At 35.0% G+C, this 26,816-nt stretch overlaps 1 protein-coding gene across 1 annotated transcript in view; it reads right to left on the bottom strand.

The window, feature by feature from the left end:
- Positions 1–1,067: 1,067 nt before the first annotated feature.
- Positions 1,068–26,816, bottom strand: part of LOC122408579 (laccase-like) — an 885,959-nt gene continuing 860,210 nt past the window's right edge. The window contains exons 6-8 of the mRNA XM_043415437.1: positions 2,629–2,841; positions 2,321–2,551; positions 1,068–2,250 (exon numbers count right to left, since the gene is read on the bottom strand). Coding sequence (XP_043271372.1) covers positions 2,036–2,250; positions 2,321–2,551; positions 2,629–2,841 — 659 coding nt within the window. The 3' untranslated portion in view covers positions 1,068–2,035. The remainder of the gene's footprint in view (positions 2,251–2,320; positions 2,552–2,628; positions 2,842–26,816) is intronic.

Raw genomic sequence — 26,816 nt, 5'->3', positions numbered from 1 at the left:
GTCGTGTTGAATTTCTTCCGCTCCAGCTCCAGTCGTATTTTGGGTTGAATCTTGACGTAGATCGGTCTGCCTTGGATGCGATGATCGGTGATCGAACGTCCGTTCGATATATCGATTTTTCTAGAATTATCGGTCCTCCTCAGCAATTTGAATTCCTTCCGTTTGACTATCGTAGATGTGTCGGGTTTCTCGAGTAGTGGCTATCCCACCGCTGCCACCAATGTTGTGTCCGCGAAGACCGTCGCGAAGGGACGAGTTATCAAGGACGAGTATTTAAGGGATTTAGGCCAAAAGAGCTGAACTCCAACTCGATACTTTTACAACAAGTTAACAATAAGTTTATTTGAGAAGTTACAAATTCGAGGTTTTATTGCCTCGAGACCAATCGTTACAATTCTCGTCAAAGACTGTCGAATTTTGGGTTAGTCGATAATTTTATAGATTTGGGGGTTTTCCCCTTCTCGTGCGAATATAACCTAGATTTCCTTCTGGAAGTTTCGATGTTGACATCGAGGGTCGATGCGCTCGTTCGGGAGCATCGATATTTCATCATTGCTGCGTTTGCGCTGAGAGTGCTTAATTTGTTTTAATGAGTGCGATGTACGGGCACAACACACATTTAAACACTTTATAAGCGAGCGACGAGCTTCGAAAAATCAAAGAAGAAGCATCGATAGACGAAGAATCGGACAGTTCAAAAGTAGGAGGTCGTCCGTTAATTCATCGTAGATCTCGCTGTACATCGAGTACGAAATTCAAAACATCGAGCGGTGGGACGCTAACTCACAGCCCTCACCCCAAACCGTCAAACTCGCGGTGCGTCTTCCCGCACCGAGATCCAACGCCACAAACTGTCAATATCGAATATTCTTGAACGGTTAATTTGATTATTATGCGAATCCCTCTCGAAGATTATCGAACTGGCGCCTAACAGCGAAAGAAGTGGGTTAATTTGTCGCTCAATCTGGGAAAAAGCGTTACAGTGCATATGGCATGAAGATGTCTTCTAGTAGGAAAGTACGAAAAATATAAAAACTTCAAAATTACGCACATTTAAGAAATTTTAATAAAGTATCGTAATCATATGTTTATTCAATAATCATTCACAATTTTGGATGGTTTTTAGAACATATTTCACAACGAGTAATTTTCCCACAGAAACGAAGTTTTAACCGATTTTTTTTTACGGCACTCAGCATTCAAACTACCTCAAGCCATTGGTACTCTAAAATAATTCATAGTGGTATTTAGTTGATGTGCATAATGCTAATGTTTTTGTTTAAGTTCCCGAGTTTTCCATGGAAATGAATATTCCGAATCACCAATAAATACTTAGCAGCGAATTGATATTATGAATTTTGGTGCTACATGTAATTTGAATAGTAACTTTTTCGATTGTTTAAGTTCTTTTTCCATCAGAATAAAATAAGAAACATGTGGCATCGATTTTCAAAATGTTTTAAAACGAGGTGTTTGGAGGTTTCGGGAATGTAATGTTATTTAGTAGTATATTTGAAGTTTTTTCATTTTTTAAAATAGGTTTCAGTGAGGCGTAAGATTTTTTTCTACATTTTTTGTGGTATAACGCGGAAACAATCGATTGTCGATGTACTTGTCCGAATTTAATTTCTCGAGAGGTGATTATTTGCTGTAAAATTGATGTTATCAATATGCTCTAAGCTACAAGTTTTTAATCAATCAGCACTTAATATACTTCAACAATTGAACTTATTAATCATTTTCGAAATCCTCTTAAAACTTTCAAAATCACCCCCTCTAGTTACTTTTCGGCAGGTATGATCACGACTAAACAACCAAATAGACAGATAAACAATATTGATTAGTTAGAATTTAGCATGATTCTAAGACTTGTCCATTGGCATATATATATGAATTGTCGGTCTGGTTGTCCAGAAAGAATAAAATGATTGATTTTTGAATGCCGACACTTGTGAAATGCATACAACCAAGCACTATAAACTGTAAATTGCATACGATCCATAATATGAAACCCTTGAGGTGCAAGCGCTCTTCTTTACATTGCTAACAGTTTTTCTGGTAGCTTTGGTACTGCATTTTTTTGCTCCCCTTGATACATCTCGTATGGATCGCTTATTTGTGGAACAAAATTGTTGCACTTCGGGAAATGTTCTGGAGTTTTTGGCATGTCGCTGTGCTCACCAACTTGAAAAACAAGGCCCATACCAACTTCAAGATGATAGACGAAGTGACAGTGAAACAGCCAATAGCCTGAAATGACCAATTATATTTAAAAAGGAATCATTGAGTTAAATAATTCTAATAATCGATTAAAATTAACCTGGATTGTCAGCTCGAAATCGAATTATCGAGTAGCCGTTGTTTGGAACTGCGTATGTATCCTTGGACACTTGTTTTTTGAAATTTCTCTTCAACATTCCATTTCTGTCTAGTTCTATAATTTTTTGAAGGCTAATGCTCGTTATATTGTGGTCTTTTGCTCGCCCTTCATTTATAATATGAAAGATGTGTCCATGTAAGTGGAATGGATGGGAAAGACCCGGTATTTGAGCTGTAATCATAATGCATAAAAAATACTTTGTAAGTAATCAAGATGATATTTTCTTCAACAATCGTCGCTGTACATACCTTCGTCTATAAGAACGATTTCAACAAGCGAATTTAGAGGAATTTTCTCAAGATGATAACAATTGCAGGGTATTTCGTGTTGACAACTTAACGGCAAATTGTTACTCGAACAGATACGATCTTCTGGGATATCTAGTCGTTGAGAGAGATACGGAGAAGGCGGTAGTACATTAGATATATTGCCCACTAACGCCACGATAGGATGATTTGCAACTGTGCGGATAAAAGAAAATTGTAAATTAAAACCTTATTTTATAAACTAATGACGCGGATATAGATATTCTTTAAACTATATGTTTACTAATTCTAGTTTATCCATTTGAAAATATAACAAATAAGCAGTAGAAGAAAATCATAAAATTCGTATGATCATTGCAATAAAAGCTGAAATATGGGAACTCATGATGTTTTTCGATATGATCATTGATTTCCAGAAACTACCTGCTAACTTTGAAAATTTTTTGCATCAACGTGTGTGCTGTAAATATTTTTACTCTCCATCGCTGATGTAAGTTTAGCAATATGAATTTCGAAGACACCTTTTAGGACATAATACAAATAGCTGGTTTCAAATTGCAATAAATGAAAAAAATATTGAAATATTGCAAATTTTATTTGAATTGGCGGGCGTTATGTTTTTTTCTTTTCCTGCTATTCTGAGAAATTGATTTAAAAAATTTGTTTTATTGAAAGTCTTTTTTTTACATTTAAGAATGTAAAAACAATTCCATAAAAAAAATTATCAAGAGACTCGGCAGGGTCTCGGGACAAGTACATTGACAGCCCTGTCGTCTGCTGGCCCGAGGCTCTCGCCGAAACTATATTATCTCTGAATAAAACGATTCGCGGTGGTGGGGGTAAAATCGACATGTCATTTTCTTGAATTGCGAAGCTCAGGAGTTATGTCGCAATTTGAAAATTGAACTTTCACCTAATTAAGAAATTCTCTTTCGATTGCGCCCAAAATCAGAATGATCGGTGGCGTAATTGCTGAGAAAAAACTTTGCACGGGCTCAAGATTATGCAAAAAGTACCAACACATTTACGCAGCTGACGTATCCGTATATGGGTTCAGACCGATACATACAAGGGCTTCTTGATGCCCATCATAACCAATCACCGGTGAGAATCTATCCGTCTCGACCAATCGCCGATGAGAAAGTTTCTGATAGTCCTCAATGTTTTCTTGTATACCGTCTGTTATCGTCGGTTATGTTATTATAAAGTGATTGCGATCGTAGCCCCGTGGATCAACGGTGCAAGATTTGCCAATTTCGTTTAAATAAATAAAACATTATTGGAAATAGCAGTGGATATAATCAATTTTATTTTTTTCATAAAAGAAGTTTCAATAAGTTTCGAGCCCAATTCACGACAATAATATCTATTCTATAAAAATAATAAACGAAAAATTGAAAAGTTCGAAAAAATTCAACAAAAATAAAAAACAATCGAAAAAATTCTGTAAAGAAAAATGAAAAAAATTCATAAATATTGAAGACATTGAAAAATGTACTATCCGAGTTACATGTAGTATAAAAATGTATGATATCAATGGAGGCCAAGTTTTTATTGATAATTTGGAATATTTATCCAACAAATTGAAAACTTTAATGAAATTCATGATAATTATTTTCATGAAAAAAGTTCATGAAAAAAAAGTCATAACGGAAGTTACGTGCAGTACTAAAATGTATTATATCAATTCGAGGTCAAGTATTTATCAGTTATTCGAAATATAATCTCCGGCGACAAATGAGCGTTGAGAATCCTTGTCAGGCTCACAACGTTTTATCAAAATCACTAAAAAATTAATGGAAATAAAATCATTAAAAATTCACATGAAAGTCATTCGTTACTTCGACAAGGTACACACTTTAAAGAATCGATTCCCCTCCGACTTTCAGGAACCCCTGGTATTATTCACAACATTCAACTTCGATTGGATCGGTACAAATTATGTTCAAATACGTCTTAAACGTACTTGTCCGGCCCATCACTTTTTATTCAAATTGCTCATTCGAAAACAAATCAAAAACGAAGTTAATGCATGTGTTAATATTAAGAAACAGTAATTCCCGATAAAATAATTTTCCTTCGAATCGCTCTTGTCAAAATGAAACGAAAATGAAAGATAAAGTTGATTAATCTATTTATATTATATGGAGTCATAATTCACAACAAAATCATTTTTCTCCAAATTCCAGGAATCCACGTGTCGTACTCGACTAGTGATATTTTTCAAAATGTGTACGTGACTATAGAAAAAAAACATTGCATGGCTGAGTAGGTTCGAAAATTTCTAGTAATGGGCCTGATTTTTTCTCATTTTCATTGGTTCTTACCGAATGGTATGTGTTCACTGAAGAAAATGAGAAGTGGATATTGCTATACGAACTTGCGAACAATCAAGTTCAAATTATTTGGAGATATTATTTTTATTTCTATCCATTTGATTATATTTGTCATTATAGAACAGCCCTGATTTGTTTTCGAATGAGCAATTTGAATAAAAAGTGATGGGCCGGACAAGTACGTTTAAGACGTATTTGAACATAATTTGTACCGATCCAATCGAAGTTGAATGTTGTGAATAATACCAGGGGATCCTGAAAGTCGGAGGGAAATCGATTCTTTAAAGTGTTGTTGAAGTAACGAATAACTTTCATGTGAATTTTTAATGATTTTATTTCCATTAATTTTTTAGTAATTTTGATAAAACGTTGTGAGCCTGACAAGGATTCTCAACGCTCATTTGTCGCCGGAGATTATATTTCGAATAACTGATAAATACTTGACCTCGAATTGATATAATACATTTTAGTACTGCACGTAACTTCCGTTATGACTATTTTTTCATGAACTTTTTTCGTGAAAATAATTATCATGAATTTCATTAAAGTTTTCAATTTGTTGGATAAATATTCCAAATTATCAATAAAAACTTGGCCTCCAATTGATATCATACATTTTTATACTACATGTAACTCGGATAGTACATTTTTCAATGTCTTCAATATTTATGAATTTTTTTCATTTTTCTTTACAGAATTTTTTCGATTGTTTTTTATTTTTGTTGAATTTTTTCGAACTTTTCAATTTTTCGTTTATTATTTTTATAGAATTTTTTTCCTGGTTCTAAATCTTTTTTCTATGCCATCCAGAAACAAGAGACCATCAATGTACTTGTCCCAACCTTTTTTTCCCTAGGGGAAGTTTATGGTTTGATATCACGCCTTTTTCTCAAAAGTTCCTCCTTTATGTTATGATGGTTATAGGATTTTAATATAAATTTCTATGAATTATTTGCTTAGTACATTTTTATAGATTCCATTCTCATACGAACATTTTTTATGGGATAATCTTTTTCATGAAATTATCAGCAATTAAGGGACCATCAATGTACTTCTCCCAATCTTATTTTCCCTAGGTATGATGTTCGGCTTATAAAGTTGGTTTCCACCATAAAAGACCAATTTTTCGTAAAAATTGTAGTGAAAATATTCCGTCACAAGTCTGCCCTTGAACTTTGGCGATTTTTTTCCTTATACTCTAATATGTTATGCCTATTAGGAACTCAACAGCATGGAGGAATCCGGGATGAGGCTCGAGAAATGAATTTCGGTTTATAATGTTGGTTTCCACGTGAAAGACCAATTTTTCTTCAAAATTGTACTGAAAATATTTCGGCACTGGTTTGGTCTTGGACTTTGGTGATTTTTCTCCTTGTCTTCTAATATGTTTTGTCTATTGGGAATCCAATAGCATGAAGAAATGCGTGTTGTGGGCCATAATATGGTTTTCGGCTTATAACGTTGGTTTCCACGAAATAAGATCGATTTTTCGTTAAAATTGTACTGGAAATATTTCGTCACAGGTCTGTCTTTGGACTTTGGCGATTTTTTTCCTTGTACTCTAATATGTTTCGTCTATTTGGAACCCAAGAGCATGGAGAAAAGTGTGTTGCGGGCCGAGATATGATTTTCGGACTATAACGTTGGTTTCCACGAAAAACAACAAATTTCTCGTCAACATTGTACAGAAAATATTCCGTCACGGGTCTGTCCATGGAGTTGGGCTATTTTTTTTCTCCTACTCTAATTTGCTATGGTTATTGGGAACCCAAGAGAATGGTAGAAAGCGGGTTGGGGGCCGAGATATGATTTTCGGCTTATAACGTTGGTTTCCACGAAAAAGGACCTATTTTTCGTCAAAATTGTGAAGAAATGCGTCTCGTGGGCTGTAATATGATTTTCGGCTTATAACGTTGGTTTCCGCGAAAAAAGATCTATTTTTCGTCAAAATTGTACTGAAAATATTTCGTCACCGGTCTGTCCTTGGCCTTTGGCGATTTTCTCCAAGTCTTCATACCAAGAAAGAACTGATGTAAAGATTTCCTTAATAGAACAGATTTTATTTAGCCCTTTTCTTCAAAATTCAAATCAAGAGCATGTAGCAATGCGTGTTGCGGGCTGAGATGTGATTTCCGGCTTATAACGTTAGAAAAAAGAAAGGAAAAGAGGAAAGATAGATCAAATTCAAGACATGAAAAATCCAACAGATTTGCCCACATTAAATGTCGCTTTTGCATTCTGAATCTAGAGATTTCATTTCATCCAAAACGTGCCCTCAATGAAATATATTTCCAAAGTTTGCAAGTGGCCGCTGAGGTCTAATTATCCACAGTTTGATAGTTGCTGAAAAAAAGTACCCGAAAACTTCTAACATTTGTTATGCCAGAACTCAAAGCAGCAAAAAAAACTAAGCGAACTTAATTCAACAAAGCAACAGAATTCAAAGACGTTTAAGGTACCTGCATTGGTTTTGGAGAAAAACCATTTCAGGACAATTCAGAAATTAATTTAGAAATTCGAAAACTCACAATGGAGTAGAAAAAGGAAAATTGAAGTATCTAGAAATGCGGAAGACTTTTGTGATGAATTTTCTAGATTACATGATACGGTTGGGGGAAATGATTTGAATGATTGGCACACATGCTGCAACACAGAAATATCAAAGTTTGGAAGTATTCGCTGTATATCAGTCATACAAACTTCAATACTATTTGAAAAGGAACACTTAAAAACTTGCCGAACCAAGTTCCATTACATATTACCATAGTCAAAGATAAGGGGTGATCCGTCGCATATATATTTATCCACAGAAATTTCAGAGTTCGCAGGTATCTGCTGCGGTTCAATGTATCTGCGCAATGAGCTTCGAAGACAGCAATTTCAAATCTATCCATAAATGAGCAACTGAAGACTTTTATAATCAACTTTTTACTTCATATAGATGTTACAGTTAGGATCAAATAGTAAAATGAATGGCACAGTATTTGAATTGTACAGTTTGCAGATTTTTGCAATATTTTGATGATCCGAATCTACAGCATTATAATGAAAAGTTGTCAAAAGTCATGATGTTACATTAAAATGACATAGCGCACATTGCATTCAGCAATTCTGTAAGTTTCTGGGGATGTTGGTAGGCATCATATTTGATCGCATCCAAAACTGAGCAACAGTAGACTTATCGGAATAAATTTTTTTCATAATAATTCCATATTTGTAGTTTGCAAAGTGGAAATACTCAACATACATGTCATTCTATAAGTTTTGTTATCAAAATTTGTGTTTGCATACCGCATTCCTAAGATACGACTTTTCATATCATTAGCAAAAAAAGAATCCAAAGGCTTTCTGGAACAAGTTTCCAAATTTATCACTCGACAGACCTAATGGGAAAAGAATAACTACACACTATACCAAGACCAGATTTTTATTTGAAAATCTGATTTACAAAATGTGCAATTCAAGATCATGGTCAGAAACCTCTCGAATCATGTTACCACAATCATCATGAAGGAGTAGAAAATCATAGAACACATATTAGGGAACGAATTAATAATATGAATCGATCCGCTGCAAACTGAGCGGGTGAAAACAAGGATCGGAGAGGGCAGAGCCAAACTGAATATCATGCAAAATATGGGGATGTTTAAAAATAATGACGACACAAGAAATAAATTAGAAAACATTTATTCAATTAAAGTTTCTAATATCATTCTAACAGTTGCGTGTATTTTTGTTCTATTTATTCGTATATATAACCTATGTACACATGATATATAACCACGCCACTGACAATATATTCGCACTGGACAATATTTCTCGTCCTCTGGTTTAATTGAAGGATTATTTCAGTTAACACTTATTTCCAATCGAAAGAAATAATGAAATCTTGAGAAGTTTCGTTGACATATATGCATCGCGCTTATTTTATATTCTTTTTCACACACACATCACAGACTACATTTACGCGGCCGCGTTGGTACCGGTTTAATATATCACAAATAACAAAATAAATAGTAATATGCACTTCTTTAGATGACCTAAATTGTTTTTTTATTGATTCCGCACGCACTTCGTAATGTCGAAACTCTGTTCATAGGATCAAAAACTGACACATGGTTTGTACATATATATATATTGAAGCGAAACACCGACTCGAGAACTTTATTTCAACGACATGGCACGCACGAGTGTTTACACCGGCGGCCATGTTGAAAAACTGTCACTTCGCGAAGCGGCGCTCGGGAAGCGAGGCGCTCAGCGCTGCCAACTCAATTTCGATTCCACAAAATTCCCTAGATTCGTGAAATTCTTTATTTTATTCAATTTCAATTAAATAAACTCTTTCTTATTGAAAATAATGATGCGGATTGTTAAAGAAACGTATTGTGGACAATTTGGTGAAAATTTCAGATTAAAATTATTTAAAAACTTAAGAAAACTTTTCTTTTATAGATCGAGCGTGCACAGTGCGCATGCGCGATGACCTACTTTCAGCAGGCACGTGCAAGAACGTGGCTTTCGGCAAATTAATGAATAAAATTAAATAAAAATAATCTTGTGAACAGAATCAATAGAAAACAAAATCAAATAATAGAAGAAGACTTAAAAGGGATAAAAATCGATCCAAAATTCATTTTATTAAATTTTATTGAATTCTTGCACATGCGCAGTGTGACTGCAGCTCGACTCGGCCAATTGGGACCCACGCGGGGGAGTTAGCGCACCAATCAGAGAATTTAGAGTGAGAGTCCCTGGTTCGAGATTAAGTCGCGCAGCGAATTGGAGTAAGGGACAAAGTCCAAGGGCGTTATTATTATTATTTCCTTTGTTCGGGAGAGTATAAAAACCCGAGCGCAGAAGCTCCGGTAGGTTGTCTCATATCGAATCTCGCCACGCTAGGAGCCAGTCACGTCTCGAATCCCTGAGAGCTCGACTCGCATGCCATAACCAAAAGCCAGTCTTGCCTCCGGATCTCGCCGCGTGAACTCGCCATAAAATCGAGAATAAAGAAACATAGAATTTTCACTCATTTCAAAAATAGCTCTAAAAACAAAGAGCAAAATAACATCGCTATTATCCCACTCAGAATTCAAACAGAATAACACCTTTCCTCTCTCACGCTAAGAGGGCCGGGTTCATTCAATTTCGTTTGAACTCAAGATTCTTAGGTGAGAGTTTCCGATCTATCCAGGAGGGCCGGGACAGTTCGATTCCGTTCTGTCTCAAGATTCCTGGTAGATTTCCAATCCTTTTTCTATCCAAGAGGGCCGTGGCCGTTCGATTTCGTTCGGTCACAAGATTCTTGGGTAGGACTCCTACCTTTCCACGCCAGAGGGGCCGGGACAGTTCGGTTTCGTTCTGTCTCAAGATCTCTGGGTGGATTCTTTTCCATCTACAAACCATTGCTTTCTGAGTGGTGATTAAATTCATTAAAAATTATTAAAACCAAGCAAGTTTCTTTATTCTCAAGCTGGACAGTTCCAAATCAGCTATTATTTTTCAAATTGAACTAACAAAATTATTCAAAACGAAACAATTTCGAGTCATTTATCATTTTGAACTAAATAAATTATTCAAAACAAATTTAACTCACTGAAAACAATTTATTTGAATTATATCGAGTCAAAAGAGTGAGATCAACCACAAAAATCCACTCGAACAATTAATTTGTATTGTATAGAATCAAAAAGTGAGAATTAGAGCTCAATTATCAAATTATCAAATAAGTTAATTGAAAATTTATCAAGCAAGCGTTGGCGAGAGAATGATTGTTACATTGAAAAATTATTATTGCAAGCGAAACTATTAATTGTTATTATTCTAATAAAAGCGAGCGTAAATTCATGCGAAGTTTATGATAATTAATTCTGAAAAAATGATTCTTTTTACAAAGAAAAATACTGGAAATCAAGAGACTCGGTAGAGTCTCGGGACAAGTACATTGACAGCCCTGTCGTCTGCTGGCCCGAGGCTCGCCGAGTATACTTTCTCTGAATAAAACGATTCGCGGTGGTGGGGGTAAAACTGGCATATAATTTTCTAAAATTGCAGAGCTCAGGAGATTTTTTATAAATCAAAAATTGGTTTGGAGACTAATTTTCAAAATCCCTTTCGAATGAGCACGAAACCAACACGATCAGTAGCGTGAATGCTGAGAAAAAACTTTGCACAGGCTCAAGATTATGCAAAAGTTACTAACACATTTATGGATTTGCCGTGTCTGTACAGAACACCATCAAAGGCCTCTTGATGCCAGCTATAACCCATTTCTATGGAAGCTCGAGTCCCGGGATCCCGGCTACAGAAATAATGAGTTGTGATTGGTCAGGATACTCGCTGTACCGTTCCAGTGGAATAAAGTTTATGAATATATACCTATATATACAATCCCATCAGTCAGCTGTCAGCTTTTGATGTTATAATAATCGGATTTCCGACATTACGAAGTGCGGGGTGAAAAAAAAAAATTTTTCATCTAATCAAGTGTTCAATATGTATTTATTTTATTCAAAATAGTGGTATGTGGTGTCATACATGCAGTGTATATTACGAAAACCAGATATATAGTGACTTTGGCGTGATATATTGTTCAACCTTCTGTCAGTTTTTGATGGCATGATCAAATTAATAGCAACAGCGATCTAAATGATAAAATTTCGGAGAAACAGTGCGAGCTGTATGAATTCGATTAAAAATTCTTATATGACTATAAAAAAAAATGTTATGTAAGTTTTGTGATAACCATGGGGTTAGTTTACCCTCATCGCAATCGGTTCGCGAGTATTTGTTATATAGGACATATATTAGTATTGGGAAATTTCTCCTTGTACAAATTCTTTGATTTTACGTTTATTCATGACATAATTTTGTTGCAATCGTGGTTCTGGTTCATTACAAATTTTCAACAGGAGTTATGTGAGAAAAAAAAACTTTCGCTCATTATAACCTCTCAAATGTTCTTTCCAAACATAAATTTTATGTTGTGTTATTACACTATAGAAAAAATATGCGTGGTTGTATGTAAATGAATGTAAATAAATTTTAAAAAACTTTGGTCAAGTAAAAGTGTCTAATTCAATGTATTGTTGTCATATTTTCTTTCATTTCGTTTGGCTGTGTTCACCGGGCCCTTTTTCCCACCTCCTTAGCTTACAGTATATCCATACCAATTTCTATTCATTCTCTAGACAATTCGAGTGACTTCCGTATCTATTTCCTCATATTGATTTCAATAAATTGGAAAATTCATAACAAAAAGTTTTCATGATTCCTTGTTTATACACCCGAGTTTTAGAAAAATCTTTGGGCCATGTAAGTCCATAGATATATTCACTTGACTTATTGCATAATGAATTTGGAAATTTATTTCAATAAGTCATTGGGTGTCTGATTTTCATGATATCAAAATTCATATCTTCGAAATGCAATGAACACCTCTAAAGTGCGACAAAGTCATGAAGCGACATGTATGTTGAGTATTTCCAGACCATGTTTGCGATTGGCATCATGGGTTGAAAAATTCATGTGTGTAAGTCTCCGTCTGATAATTTTTGGATGTGATCAAATATTTTGATTGCGTATAACCATGGAGACATTCAAAAATACAGCATTTCGCGTGCTTCAACATGCAGCGTATCTGTCACTTTTTTTCTTGAATGTGACATAATAAGTTTCAAGAATGTGGTTCATGGAATTTTGAAGTGTTTGCCCCATAGCACCAAAGTTTGTATTACTGGCATGCAGCGAATACCTATGAACTTTGATATTTCTGTGAAGCGTAAGTGTGCCAATCTTTTCACTTTTTGGTTCCGACTGCAATATATAAACGAAGATACATGAAACAATTTTGAGTTCTGTTCACTTTGAAGTGCGCTGTCTTCTTTTCTTTTAGTTTTGGCATAATGAATTTTATGAATCGGTGGTAATTTTTTCTTTCTGTATCAAAATGTAGATGAATAAATCGCAGCGGATACTTGCAGACTTTGAAAATTCTGTGTATTGACATGCACGCTAGGTATTAGCACTTCCTATTTTTGATTATGAAATATGGATACTTACAATTAATAAAAATTGTAGAAGAATTATAGAATTACGATATGGATTACTAGTAATAAATAACTCAAAATAATGATAAATGATACAATATGGATTACTATTATGGATGATGATATGGATTACTAGTAATAAATAACTCAAAATAATGATAAATGATACAATATGGATTACTATTATGGATGATGATATGGATTACTAGTAATAAATAACTCAAAATAATGATAAATGATACAAGAAGTCAGCAATGGCCTATTTATGAATTACATAAGAAGTTATGTTTTCAAAATGCAATGGACATATTAATAAATAAGCAATTCTGTTGGTCTTGACGCACTTCATAGTTTATCTTTTGTCCGGTTGAACCTTGGTGGCATGCAGAGTTTAAAAATTTTGTGCATCGACGTGGGTGTGTCAACTTTTATCTCTGGGTATGATAATACAAATGAAAAAGATTGCTTCAAAAAGTCCTTGGAAGCACGTTTTTTAATGAAATGAAAATTGCTAGCATTAGAATTCAATAAACATATGTGAAAATTGCGAATTCTGGTGGACTTGGTGAACATTGTAGATATTTTTTTCTTTCTCCTTGTGTCAAATTTTAAGGAAAATCAATCAAAAAATTCGGTTCATTGAAAAATATTCATATTTTCTTTATTCACAATGATTTAATCAAAACTATTGGAAATAAAATTTATAAATGACGGGGGAAAATTCCACAATGATACAAAATATTGAAAAACCTTACGGAATATGATTTTAATCCCACAAAATTATGGACACGTTCGAAATGGTTGCAAAATTGAGGGTATAACTTCAAACATTCGAAGAATATCAAACTATTATAAATTGTACAAAACTTAAAGAAAATCATTGGAGAACTTATTTTTAAATATCACAATAGAAACATTGGAGAACTTTAGAAAATCTTATTTAAGAATATTTTTTGTCGTTTAGAACTGCCATAGAAAAAAGATTTGATATCAAGCCGTAAAAATCCTCACTCGGAGAAAAAAAATTTGGACAATTACATTGATGATCGCCCGTTTTCTTATTATACCACAAAAAATGTAAACAAAACTTCTTAAGTCACACAACGAAAATGATTTCGAACCGTAAGAAAATATCAAATATATTACAATTCTACAGCATTCGTGTATAATACTCTTCACTAGTATACTGATTGTGCGGTATCAGTCTTTTTTCGACGAATCAGATGTTACAAGCCAAAATCATATTTCGGCCTCCAATCTGCTTTCCACTATGCTCTTGGGTTCCTAATTGACAAAACATATTAGAGTACAAGGAAAAAATCGCCAAAGTCCAAGGATAGACCTGTGACGAAATATTTCCAGTACAATTTTGACGAAAAATAGGTCTTTTTTCGTGGAAACCAATGTTATAAGCATTAAATCGTAAATAATTCATAGAAATTAAAATTAAAATTATATAGTCGTCAAAACATAAATAAGGAACTTTCGAGAAAAAAGACGTGATATCAAACCATAAACTTCCCCTAGGGAAAAAAAGGTTGGGACAAGTACATTGATGGTGTCGTGTTTGCTGATAATTCCATCCATAAAAAAAACTTAGAAACCGATGCCTCTTTCTTCTTATTTGATTCGAACAGCTAAATCAATTGAAAAAAATTCCATCTAATTTACGTGCAGCATTAAAATTTATCATATCAATTCAAGGGCAAGTATTTTCTAATGAATTGAAAAAAGTTACCACTTGAATTACGTGCAGCACTAAAATTTGTGATATCAATCGGTGGACAAGTATTTTATTAGTAACTCCAAAGTTCAACATTATGGAATTTTTCTAAGAAGCTTTTAAATCCAAAAATATCACATGCAAGCTAATCATTTCTTGCTCTATGGTGGCAGAGACTTATAAGAAAATCTATTCTTTTCAGACTTTCAGGAGCTTCTGATATTATTCACAATATTCGACGTCGATTGGATCGTTACAAATTATGTTTAAATATGAGTTAAAAGTACTTGTCCGGCCCATCACTTTCCATTAAAATTGTTTATTCAAATAAAAATCAGGGCTTTTCTAGAACTGATGGAGCACAAATATTCATGCAGAGGGAATTTAGAGAGTTATCTTCAAGTAATTTTCCCTCAAGTGTACTAATTTAATAAGAACGGAAACGAATTGTCCTGTACTATACAAGGGATGTTTTTGTGCATCGATAAATAAAAAACATTTTGCACATTAAATATGTTCAAGTTTCCAAAAATAAGTCCCCAGTTTGTATTGGAATGACTTTTTTACTTCTCACTTCTTCCAGCGAACGAATTTCATTCGGTATAACTAACCTATACTATTATTAAGAACATTAAACTAATAATAAATCGCATTTCAATACATTTTTAACCGGATTCTGCCGTACAATTTCGTTTTTTTATGATTGATTTTTATTTCAATAAATAGTGTTGGGCGGACAAGTACTTTTAACTCATATTTAAACATAATTTGTAACGATCCAATCGACGTCGAATATTGTGAATAATATCAGAAGCTCCTGAAAGTCTGAAAAGAATAGATTTTCTTATAAGTCTCTGCCACCATAGAGCAAGAAATGATTAGCTTGCATGTGATATTTTTGGATTTAAAAGCTTCTTAGAACAATTCCATAATGTTGAACTTTGGAGTTACTAATAAAATACTTGTCCACCGATTGATATCACAAATTTTAGTGCTGCACGTAATTCAAGTGGTAACTTTTTTCAATTCATTAGAAAATACTTGCCCTTGAATTGATATGATAAATTTTAATGCTGCACGTAAATTAGATGGAATTTTTTTCAATTGATTTAGCTGTTCGAATCAAATAAGAAGAAAGAGGCATCGGTTTCTAAGTTTTTTTTATGGATGGAATTATCAGCAAACACGACACCATCAATGTACTTGTCCCAACCTTTTTTTCCCTAGGTAAAATTTTTCATGCAATTAAAATAAAGCGGAAAAACTCGATTTCAAATAAAAAGCCTTTATTTTTGTAATTTGGTTTAAAACAATTAAAAATTGAATAAAACATTTGTCATTTCAATCTAATTTCATTTTACTTTTGTTTTTCCTTCATGCCCGCTCTTCTTTATTATAGAATTGCTCGAATCTTGGCGTGACGGTGTGCACAAGCACAAACGTACCGTTACAATATATGTATATCGGTCGAATTTATGACTGCTGTTACCAGCTGTGCTGCGCCGTGTGCTACGTTCTGAAGTTGACGTCAGATTTCCTATCATCAACAACTAATTTCAACAACCAATCACAACGTCTAAAAATGGATGTCGTCAGATCCAACGAATCAGAAACTCGAGAGCATCAAAGTGCCTTTGATGGTGTTTATAAATACAGACGCATAAATTCTTGAATGTGTTGGTAACTTTTGCATAATCTTGAGCCCGTGCAAAGTTTTTTCTCAGCAATAACAACACCGATCATGCTGATTTAGGGCGGAATCGAAAGAAAATTACTCAATTGACTTAAACTTCAATTTTCAAGTTGCTAAAAGGCTCCTGAGCTTCGTAATTCAATAAAATCACATGCCTCTTTTACCCCCACCACGGCGAATCTACCGAGTCTCTTGATAATAAATAAAACCTCAACAGTGGATTAATTGATCTCATACAGTGTACTGAGAGTGAGTAAAATGTTGAGAAGTGAAAACGTGAATAATGTGTGTCGTGAAAATTAAGAATTATCTGTTCTACTTCGATATCGTAATATATACATAGATAGCAAATTTGCGAGATTTCGCGTCATGTTGACGTTTGAGGTTATGACCGCCGGAGTGCTGTTGCGTGCAGAGTGTAGAAAAATAAAGGTGGTTATTGAAAAGTGGAAGGAATCGATATTATTAATGACGTGACTAATTAGTGTTGAATAATAATAATAACAATGAGAAAAAAAACGTTCGTTCATTATAACCTCTAAAACTCTTTCCAAACAGAAATTCTGTGTTGTATAATTACATTAAAGAAAGAGGTGGATTATTGTGTGTAAACGAATTCAAATAAATTTTAAAAAACTTTGGTCAAGTAATTCAATGTATTGTTTTCATAATTTCTTTCATTTAGCTTGGCTGTGTTCACCGGTCCCTTTTTCCCACCTCCTTAGCTTACAGTGTATTGTCATACCAATTTCTATTTGTTCTCCAGACAATACGAGAGATATTCGTATTTCTATTTTTTTATATTAATTTCAACAAGATAATTTGAAATATTAATAATAAAAAGCCTTCATGATTGCTTGTTCATACACCCAAGTTTTGAAAAATCTTTGGGCCATGTAAATGCATAGATATATTCACTTGAGTTGTTACATGATAAATTTGGAAATTTATTTCAATAAGTCATTGGGTGCTTAATTTTCATGATATCAAAATTTGTATCTTCGAAATGCAATGAACACCTCTAAAGTTCGACAAAGTGATGAAGCGACATGTATATTAAGTATTTCCACACCATGTTTGCGATTGGCATTGTGGGTTGAAAAATTCATGTCTGTAAGTCTACACCTGATCATTTTTGGATGTGATCAAATATTTTGTCTAGGGATAACCATGGAGACATACAAAATTACAGCATTTTGCTTGCTTCAACATGCATCGTATCTGTCACTTTTTTTTTCAATGTGTCATAATAAGTTTCAAAAATGTGGTTCATGTAATTTTAAAGTGTTTTTCCCTATAGCACCAAAGTCTGTATAACTGGTACGTAGCAAGTACCTATGAACTTTGATATTTCTGTGAAATAGCAGGTATGCCAATCTTTTAACTTTTTGGTTCCGACTGGAATATATTAACGAAGATATTCAATACTAAAGTCTTCACCTACTTATTTCTGAATAGATCTGAAATTACTGTCTTCAGAAACTAATGCACAGATACATGAAACAATTTTGATTTCTGTTCTCTTTCAAATGCGTTGTCTTTTTTCTTTTTAACTATGGCTCTGCTCTTTCCGATCCTTGTTTTGACTCCATCGGTTTGCAGCTGATCGCTGCATATTATTAATTGGTTGCCTAATATGTGTCTGTTTGAGAATGCGTCTCGTCGTCAGGCGAGTCGCTCTTCTTGGACTGGCCACTCGCGGCAGCACTTGCTGGACGCTCTCAGGCACGCTACGGGGCTCACGAGCACGGCTCGCCGCCTCACGTGCGCCGTACCGGACCAGGGAGCGGCCATTATCGTGCAGTTCGCGTTGCTATACACATCGCTCTGTATTGTACTCTCAACATTCACACTCATTATCGTTGCACTCATCTTGTTTCACTCATGTAGTAAGTAATTAAACTCACGGGAACTCATCTAGCGATTGATCCACGCGGGGACAATTTGCATAAGCTTTAAAAAAGGTACATCATCATTTGGGAAACACTCATCTCACCTCGTGGCAGTGCCGACGCCACGTGTCTTTCTTTCTCATCGGGCCACTCGAGCCATTCACGAGTGTATTAATATAATCTCTCGTGAAATAAAGGTGCTCATATATTCATACATTCGCTCATCACACAATTCATAATCGCTGAACATTTTGCACTCATCTTCATTGTTATTTGGTGCTGTGAATAAAATACGTGTTATAATATTAGTGAAGAAGCTCGTGTGTGTTGCCTCAATTGATTTCGTCCACCCGTGTCGCTATCCCCTTCCACCCGGCAATTCTTTTCTACGTTATTTCTCAAACAGTGTCCTATGATTTTCTATTATTTCTTCATGCTGATTGTGGTAACGTGGTTCAAGAGGTTTCCAATTATGATCATCAATCGCACATTGTGTACAACAGATTCTCAAAACAGTTTCTGGTCTTGATATAAGTGTAGTTATTCTTTTTCCACCTGGTCTGTCGAGTAATAAATTTTGAAACTTGTTCCAAAAAGTCTTTGGATGCTTTTTTTGCTGATAATATGAAAAGTTGAATCTTCGGAATGTGGTAGGCAAACACAAATATTGACAACAATACGTATGAAATGACGTGTATGTTGAGTATTCCTATTCTGCAAACTGCAAATGTGGAATTATTGGTGAAAACATTCATTACGAAAAGTGTACAGTTGCTCAGTTTTCGATGCGATTAAGTATAATACCTGCCAACATCATGGAAACCTACAGAATTTCTGAATGTTATGTGCGCTATGTCATTTTAATGTAACATCATGACTTCTAACAACTTTCCACTCTAATACTGTAGATTTGGATCATTGAAATACAGCAAAAATCTGCAAACTATAAAATTTATATACTGTGCCATTCATTTTATTTTTTGACTCGCACCGTAACATAAATATGAAGTGAAAAATTCATTACAAAAGTCTTCAGTTGCTCATTTATGGATGGATTTGAAATTGCTGTCTTCCAAACTCATTGCGCAGATACATTGAATTGCAGCAGATACCTGCGAATTTGGAAATTTCTGTGGATAAGTGTATGTGCTAAGTATCACCCCCTATCTTTATGGTAACATGTAATGGAACTTTGTTCAGCAAGTTTTAAAGTATTTCTTGTCAAATAGTATTAAAGTTTGTATTACTGCGGTATGGAGCGAATACCTTCAAACTTTTATATTTTTGTGTCGGAGCATGTGTGCCAATTATTTAAATTTTTTACTCCAACCGTAACATGTAATTTCAAAAATTCATCACAAAAGTTTTCAGCTTTAATAATTATCTTAATTTTCCTTTTTCTAAATTCTATGCTAAATTTTTTAATTTCGAAATTTATTTCTAAATTATCTGGAAATGAAATTGTATTCCTCCACAACCAATGCAGGTACCTTAAACGTCTTTGAATTCCGTTGCTCTGTTGAATCAAGTACGCTCATTTTTTTTACTTCTTTGAATTCTGACATAATAAATGTTTCCGGGTGCCTTTTTTCTGGAACTATCAAACTGTAGATAATTGGATCTCCGCGGCCACTTGCAAACTTTGGAAATATATTTCATCGGGGGCATGTTTTGGATGACACGAAAATGTCTAGATTCAGAATGCAAAAACGACATTTAAAAATGGCCAATTCTGTTGTATTCGTTGTGTCCTGAATTTGATCTATGTTTTCTCTTTTCCTTTCTTTTCACTAACGTTATAAGCCGGAAATCATATCTCAGCCCTCGACACGCATTGCTACATGCTCTTGAGTTTCCAATGGACAAAACATATTAGAAGACAAGGAGAAAAATCACCAAAGTCCAAGAACAAACCTCTATCGAAATATTTCCAGTACAATTTTGACGAAATTTAGGTCTTTTTTCGTGGAAACCAACGTTATAAGCCGAAAATCATATCACGACCTACAACCTGCTTTTCACCGTGCTCTTTGGTTCCTAATTGACAAAACATATTAGAGTACAAGGAAAAAAATCGCCAAAGTCCAAGGAGAGACCTGTGACGAAATATTTCCAGTTCAATTTTTACGAAAAAAAGGTCTTTTTTCGTGGAAACCTACGCTATAAGCCGAAAATCATATCCCGGCCTCTAACCCGCTTGCGGCCGTGCTCTTGGGTTCCTAATTGACAAAACATATTAGAGGACAAGGGAAAAAATCGCCAAAGTTCGAGGACAGACGTGTGACGAAATATGTCCAGTACAATTTTGACGAAAAATAGGTTTTTTTTTCGTGAAAACCAACGTTATAAGACGAAAATCATAAATAATTCATAAAAATTTAAACTAAAATCCTATAGTCAACTGATCATAAATAAGGAACTTTTGAGAAAAAAGACGTGATATCAAACCAAAAACTTCCCCTAGGAAAAAAAAGGTTGGGACAAGTACATTGATGGTTCCTCGTTTGCTGATAATTTCATCCATAAAAAAAACTTTTAAAAAATTTTCTTTTTAAATTGTCAAAAAAATTATTTAAAAAAAAAAAATACAGAACAATTCGAAAAAATTTTCACAAATCTTGAAAAAACATTATCTGTAAAAAAAACTAATCTGTATCTATTTTTTAAAGTGTCAAAAGAATCAAATAACAAGTGAAAAATAAAAAACCGAAAAATCGCGCTTGAAATCATTTTGGAAACCGATGCCTCATTCTTCTTATTTGATTCGAACAGCTAAATCAATTGAAAAAAATTCCATCTAATTTACGTGCAGCATTAAAGTTTATTATATCATTTCGAGGCCAAATATTTTCTAATGAATTGGAAAAAGTTACCACTTGAGTTACGTGCAGCACTAAAATTTATGATATCAATCGAAGGTCAAGTAATTTATGAGTAACTCCAAAATTCAACATTATGGAATTGTTCTAAGAAGCTTTTAAATCCAAAAAAATCACATGCAAGCTAGTCATTTCTTACTCTATGGTGGCAAAGACTTATAAGAAAATCGATTCTTTTCAGACTTTCAGGAGCTTCTGATATTATTCACAATATTCGACGTCGATTGGATCGATATAAATTATGTTTAAATATGAGTTAAAAGTACTTGTCCGGCCCATTACTTTCCATTAAAATTGTTTATTCAAATAAAAATCAGGGCTTCTCTAGACCTGATCGAGCACAAATATTCATGCAGAGCGAATTTAGAGAGTTATCTTCAAGTAATATTCCCTTAATTGCACTAATAGAATAAGAATGGATACAAATTATCCTGTACTATACAAGGGAATGTTATTGTGCATTGATAAATAAAAAACATTTTGCACATTAAATATGTTCAAGCTTCCAAAAATAACTCCCCAGTTGCTATTGGAATGACGGCAATTTTTACTTCTCACTTTTTCCAGTGAACGAATTTCATTCGGTATAACTAACCTATACTATTATTAAGAACATTTAACTAATAATAAATCGCATGTCAATACATTTTTAACCGGATCCTGCCGTACAATTTCGTTTTTTTATGATTGATTTTTATTTGAACGAATAGTGATGGGCCGGACAAGTACTTTTAACTCCTATTTAAACATAATTTGTATCGATCCAATCGAAGTCGAATATTGTGAATAATATCAGAAGCTCCTGAAAGTCTGAAAAGAATCGATTTTCTTATAAGTCTTTGCCACCATAGAGTAAGAAATGACTAGCTTGCATGTGATTTTTTTGGATTTAAAAGCTTCTTAGAACAATTCCATAATGTTAAAATTTGGAGTTACTCATAAATTACTTGTCCTTCGATTGATATCATAAATTTTAGTGCTGCACGTAACTCAAGTGGTAACTTTTTCCAATTCATTAGAAAATACTTGGCCTCGAAATAATATAATAAATTTTAATGCTGCACGTAAAATAGATGGAATTTTTTTCAATTGATTTAGCTGTTCGAATCAAATAAGAAGAATGAGGCATCGGTTTCCAAAATGATTTCAAGCGCGATTTTTGGGTTTTTCATTTTTTACTTGTTATTTGATTCTTTTGACACTTTAAAAAATAGATACAGATTAGTTTTTTTTACAGATAATGTTTTTTCAAGATTTGTGAAAGTTTTTTCGAATTGTTCTGTATTTTTTTTTTTAAAATAATTTTTTTGACAATTTAAAAAGAAAATTTTATTTTAAAGTTTGTTTTATGGATGGAATTATCAGCAAACGAGGGACCATCAATGTACTTGTCCCAACCTTTTTTTTCCTAGGGTATGAACTTTCAGCTAATTAAGAAGTTCTCTGTTGAATGAGCCCAGAATCAGCATGATCGGTGTCGTAATTTCTAAGAAAAAACTTTGCACGGGCTTAAGATTATGCAAAAGTTACTAACACATTCAGGATTTGACGTATATGTTGTGACAATTTTTATTTTCCGAATTGTCACAAATAAAGACTTCCATGTGTAATGACCGAAGAAACGGATACCCGTCCCGCTCGATCTGTACTTCAACCATACACGACCATGCAATTCTTTTATAGGGCAAAAATAAAGAAATTGTTAAGAGAAATTAAGTTATGTATTATATTTTTTTTTATTTTCATGCGAGCCGTCTCGAAAGTCAAACGGGAGAATCCGAGCATAAGAGAGAAACAGCACTCACAACGTCTGTGTACGTCGAGCAGGGCTCGTACGCAAAACATGGTCACATACACAACACACACACACCAGCTCACTTTAAACCGTCGTGGAATGCTTTCGAAGGTTCGAGAATATCCAAAATTCGAAATTACTGGAAGCTAGCGATGCCATACATCGAGGTTTCAGGGGAGCCCCGTCAGACGGGGCGTCGAACCCGTCTATTAAAATTATATTATTATATCTAGCGAAAATGCCGAAAACCGTCGAGAAACTCCCCTCCGCCGTCAAATAACATAATCATCGTTTTATACGGGCTAGGGGTATTATCTAAACATCCAAAGAATTAATTGATGGTTCCCGCGAAATTGTGGTGCCCCGTCTAACGCCCATTATTAAATTTAGAGTGACGCACCTGTCGCCTAACGTACGAGAGGCCGGAGGGGAGGTAGGGCCAACGATGTACTGCGTCGATCGATCTAGGCAGATTTTTGTGAAGTATCGAGTGGGTCGGACGGAATATCGAGAGCTATAGTGTGATCTGTGAGTTCACCCTTTCTTTCAATGACTTGCCGTCGTTGAACTCTCGTGAATTTACCCGTTGTCATTGTTAAGGTGTTGAGTTTCATAATCGACGTACTGAGGAAATTTAACCAATTAAATTATTCTGTGAAAAAAACCTATAATTATTCGAGAAATACGGTCACGGCGACGGCTTCGCCTCGCGATTTATATCCAAGCTCGGAGTTGTGTAAATTTTCCATTCGTAGCCGCGTTTTCGTCTTGCGAAATGGGTCTCTTTCTTTTTTTTTGTCCTCTCCTTTCTTTGTTTTGAGACTAAAGTGATTAAAGATTAAAATTATAGGTTGCGTGGTCGTGCGCTAAAATCTCCGTGTCGTGGTAGTTGTGCGAGGATTCGTGGGGAAAAAGTCGTTAATATTTGAATGAGCTTGAGTGAGATAGAGTGAGTGGATCGGGTTCGCTTGCGCGTGCGACAGGAGAACCCGTCGCACGCGGGTTCTCCCGTCGCACGCACGTCGTAGTGGGAGAACAGCTCGGCCGAGTAACCGATTAGCGGGGGCTCGGTGATTTCTTTTGATCCCGTAAATCATAAGTACATCGTAATTTTCCATCTAAGAATTCCCTGGCCACAAGTAGCTCTGTGACAGGACGAAACGAGCTCGATATTAAAATATAAAGTGTATAGGATCCCGATCGTGTGTGAATGTGATTCGCGACGCTTTCCCCCGAATTGCGTGATAGTCCCGTTAAAATTCTTACGAGCGATATAAAAATTTCTTAATTAAATAGATGACCAAACGAAGTGTTCAACTAATTTTTAAATTGTAACGTCAAATTGTGAGTTGAGATTCCAAGTTATTCTTCCTTTCGCCCACCCCCATCTCGCTGCCAGCCAAGCCGGACAACAGTTTCTCTTTCTCTTTTTCGTCGAGTCGCTCAGTGACTGGCGCCCACGGGATTTATCCCGAAATAAGAAATCGACGGAAAAGAGATAGAGAGTTTTGTGACAAAATTTGGAAATATGAAAAATTCGGTCACAATGTATACGCGTACTCCAACCGCTACAAACATGGGTTCCTTGGTCCCCATGATCACCAATCCCCGGTGAGAGAACATTTGTTGCAACCAATGAAGGGTGAGAGAATTTTTGGACCATGACATTGGATAACAAGAGCAAGGAAGTTTGGCGAAAACCTAGGAGCTCGAGAGCTCGAAAGTCACCAGCCGAAGTTTCACGTCATGTTGACGTTTGGGGTTATGATATTATGAAGTGCGAGGCGGGAAAATAAAAATAATTTTTGTCATATAATGGAGTGCATATGAAGAGACTTGGTAGAGTGTCAGGACAAGTACATTGACAGCCCTGTCGTCTGCTGGCCCGAGGCTCTCGCCGAGACTATATTATCTCTGAATAAAACGAATCCTAGTAGTGGGGGTAAAATCGACATGTTATTTTGTAGAATAATGAAACTCATGAGTCTTTTCGCAACTTGAAAATAGAAGATTGAGCCAATTAATAAATTCTCTTTCGATTACGCCCAAAATCAGCATGATCGGTGGCGTAATTACTGAGAAAAAACTTTGCACGGCCTCAAGATTATGCAAAGTACACATTTACGGAGGTGACGCATCTGTATATGGGTTTAGACCGATACATACAAGGGCCTCTTAATGCCCATCACAACAAATCACCGGTGAGAATCTATCCGTCTCGATCAATCGCCGATGAAAGTATTTCTAATAGTCCTCAATATTTTCTTGTATGCCGTCTGTTATCGTCTGTTAGGCCCGCTACACACGATGAATAATATTGCACAGTAATATTGCACAATAAGTTTGTATGGTGTGTAGTGCGCCATAAATTTGAGATAGCTCAAAATTCTGTTGAATGATGGCGCAATGTTTCAATAATACATCTACGCGTTCCATAATATTGTGCAATCACCCATAATGCGCAATAATATTAACCGTGTGTAGCAGGCCTAATGATGTAGGTTATATATACGAGTTCCCTTTGATTGTGGTAAAAAACCGGCCGTGGTTTGACGTTCCGAAGTGCGGGACAAATGTAACAAACGTTCGCATAGTCAGTGAATAATATAAATAAGGCAAATCAGTTTATCAAAAATAGGTCTGGAAGTTGTAAGGAAAAATGTTCGTCAACCTAAAACGTCAAATATCAAGAGACTCGGTAGAGTCTCGGGATAAGTACATTGACAGCCCTGTCGTCTGCTGGCCCGAGGCTCTCGCCGAGTCTATACTTTCTCTGAATAAAACGATTCGCGGTGGTGGGGGTAAAATTGGCATGTGATTTTATTGAATTACGAAGCTCAGGAGCCATTTAGCAACTTGAAAATTGAAGATTAAGCCAATTGAGTAATTCTCTTTCGATTCCGCCCTAAATCAGCATGATCGGTGTTGTAATTGCTGCGAAAAAACTTTGCACGGGCTCAAGATTATGCAAAAGTTACCAACACATTCAAGAATTTATGCGTCTGTATTTATAAACACCATCAAAGGCACTTTGATGCTCTCGAGTTTCTGATTCGTTGGATCTGACGACATCCATTTTTAGACGTTGTGATTGGTTGTTGAAATTAGTTGTTGATGATTGGAAATCTGACGTCAACTTCAGAACGTAGCACACGGCGCAGCACAGCTGGTAACAGCAGTCATAAATTCGACCGATATACATATATATATGTACAAACCATGTGTCAGTTTTTGATCGTATGAACAGAGTTTCGACATTACGAAGTGCGTGCGGGATCAATAAAAAAATAATTTTCATCATCTAAAGAAGTGCATATTACTATTTATTTTGTTATTTGTGATATATTAAACCGGTATCAAAGCGGCCGCGTAAATGTAGTCTGTGATGTGTGTGTGAAAAAGAATATAAAAAATGCGCGATGCATGTATGTCAACGAAACTTTTCAAGATTTCATTATTTCGTTCGATCGGAAATAAGTGTTAACTGAAATAATGCTTCAATTAAACCAGAGTACGAGAAATATTGTCCAGTGCGAATATATTGTCAGTGGCGTGGTTATATATCATGTGTAGGTTATATATACGAATAAATAGAACAAAAATACAGGCAACTGTTAGAATGATATTAGAAACTTTAATTGAATAAATGTTTTCTAATTTATTTCTTGTGTCGTCATTATTTTTAAACATCCCCATATTTTGCTTGATATTCAGTTTGGCTCTGCCCTCTCCGATCCTTGTTTTCACCCGCTCAGTTTGCAGCGGATCGATTCTTATTATTAATCCGTTCCCTAATATGTGTTC

The sequence above is a fragment of the Venturia canescens genome, chromosome 3 (genome assembly GCF_019457755.1).
Source record: "Venturia canescens isolate UGA chromosome 3, ASM1945775v1, whole genome shotgun sequence".
NCBI lineage: Eukaryota > Metazoa > Arthropoda > Insecta > Hymenoptera > Ichneumonidae > Venturia > Venturia canescens.
This window is presented reverse-complemented; position numbering and strand designations above follow the sequence as displayed.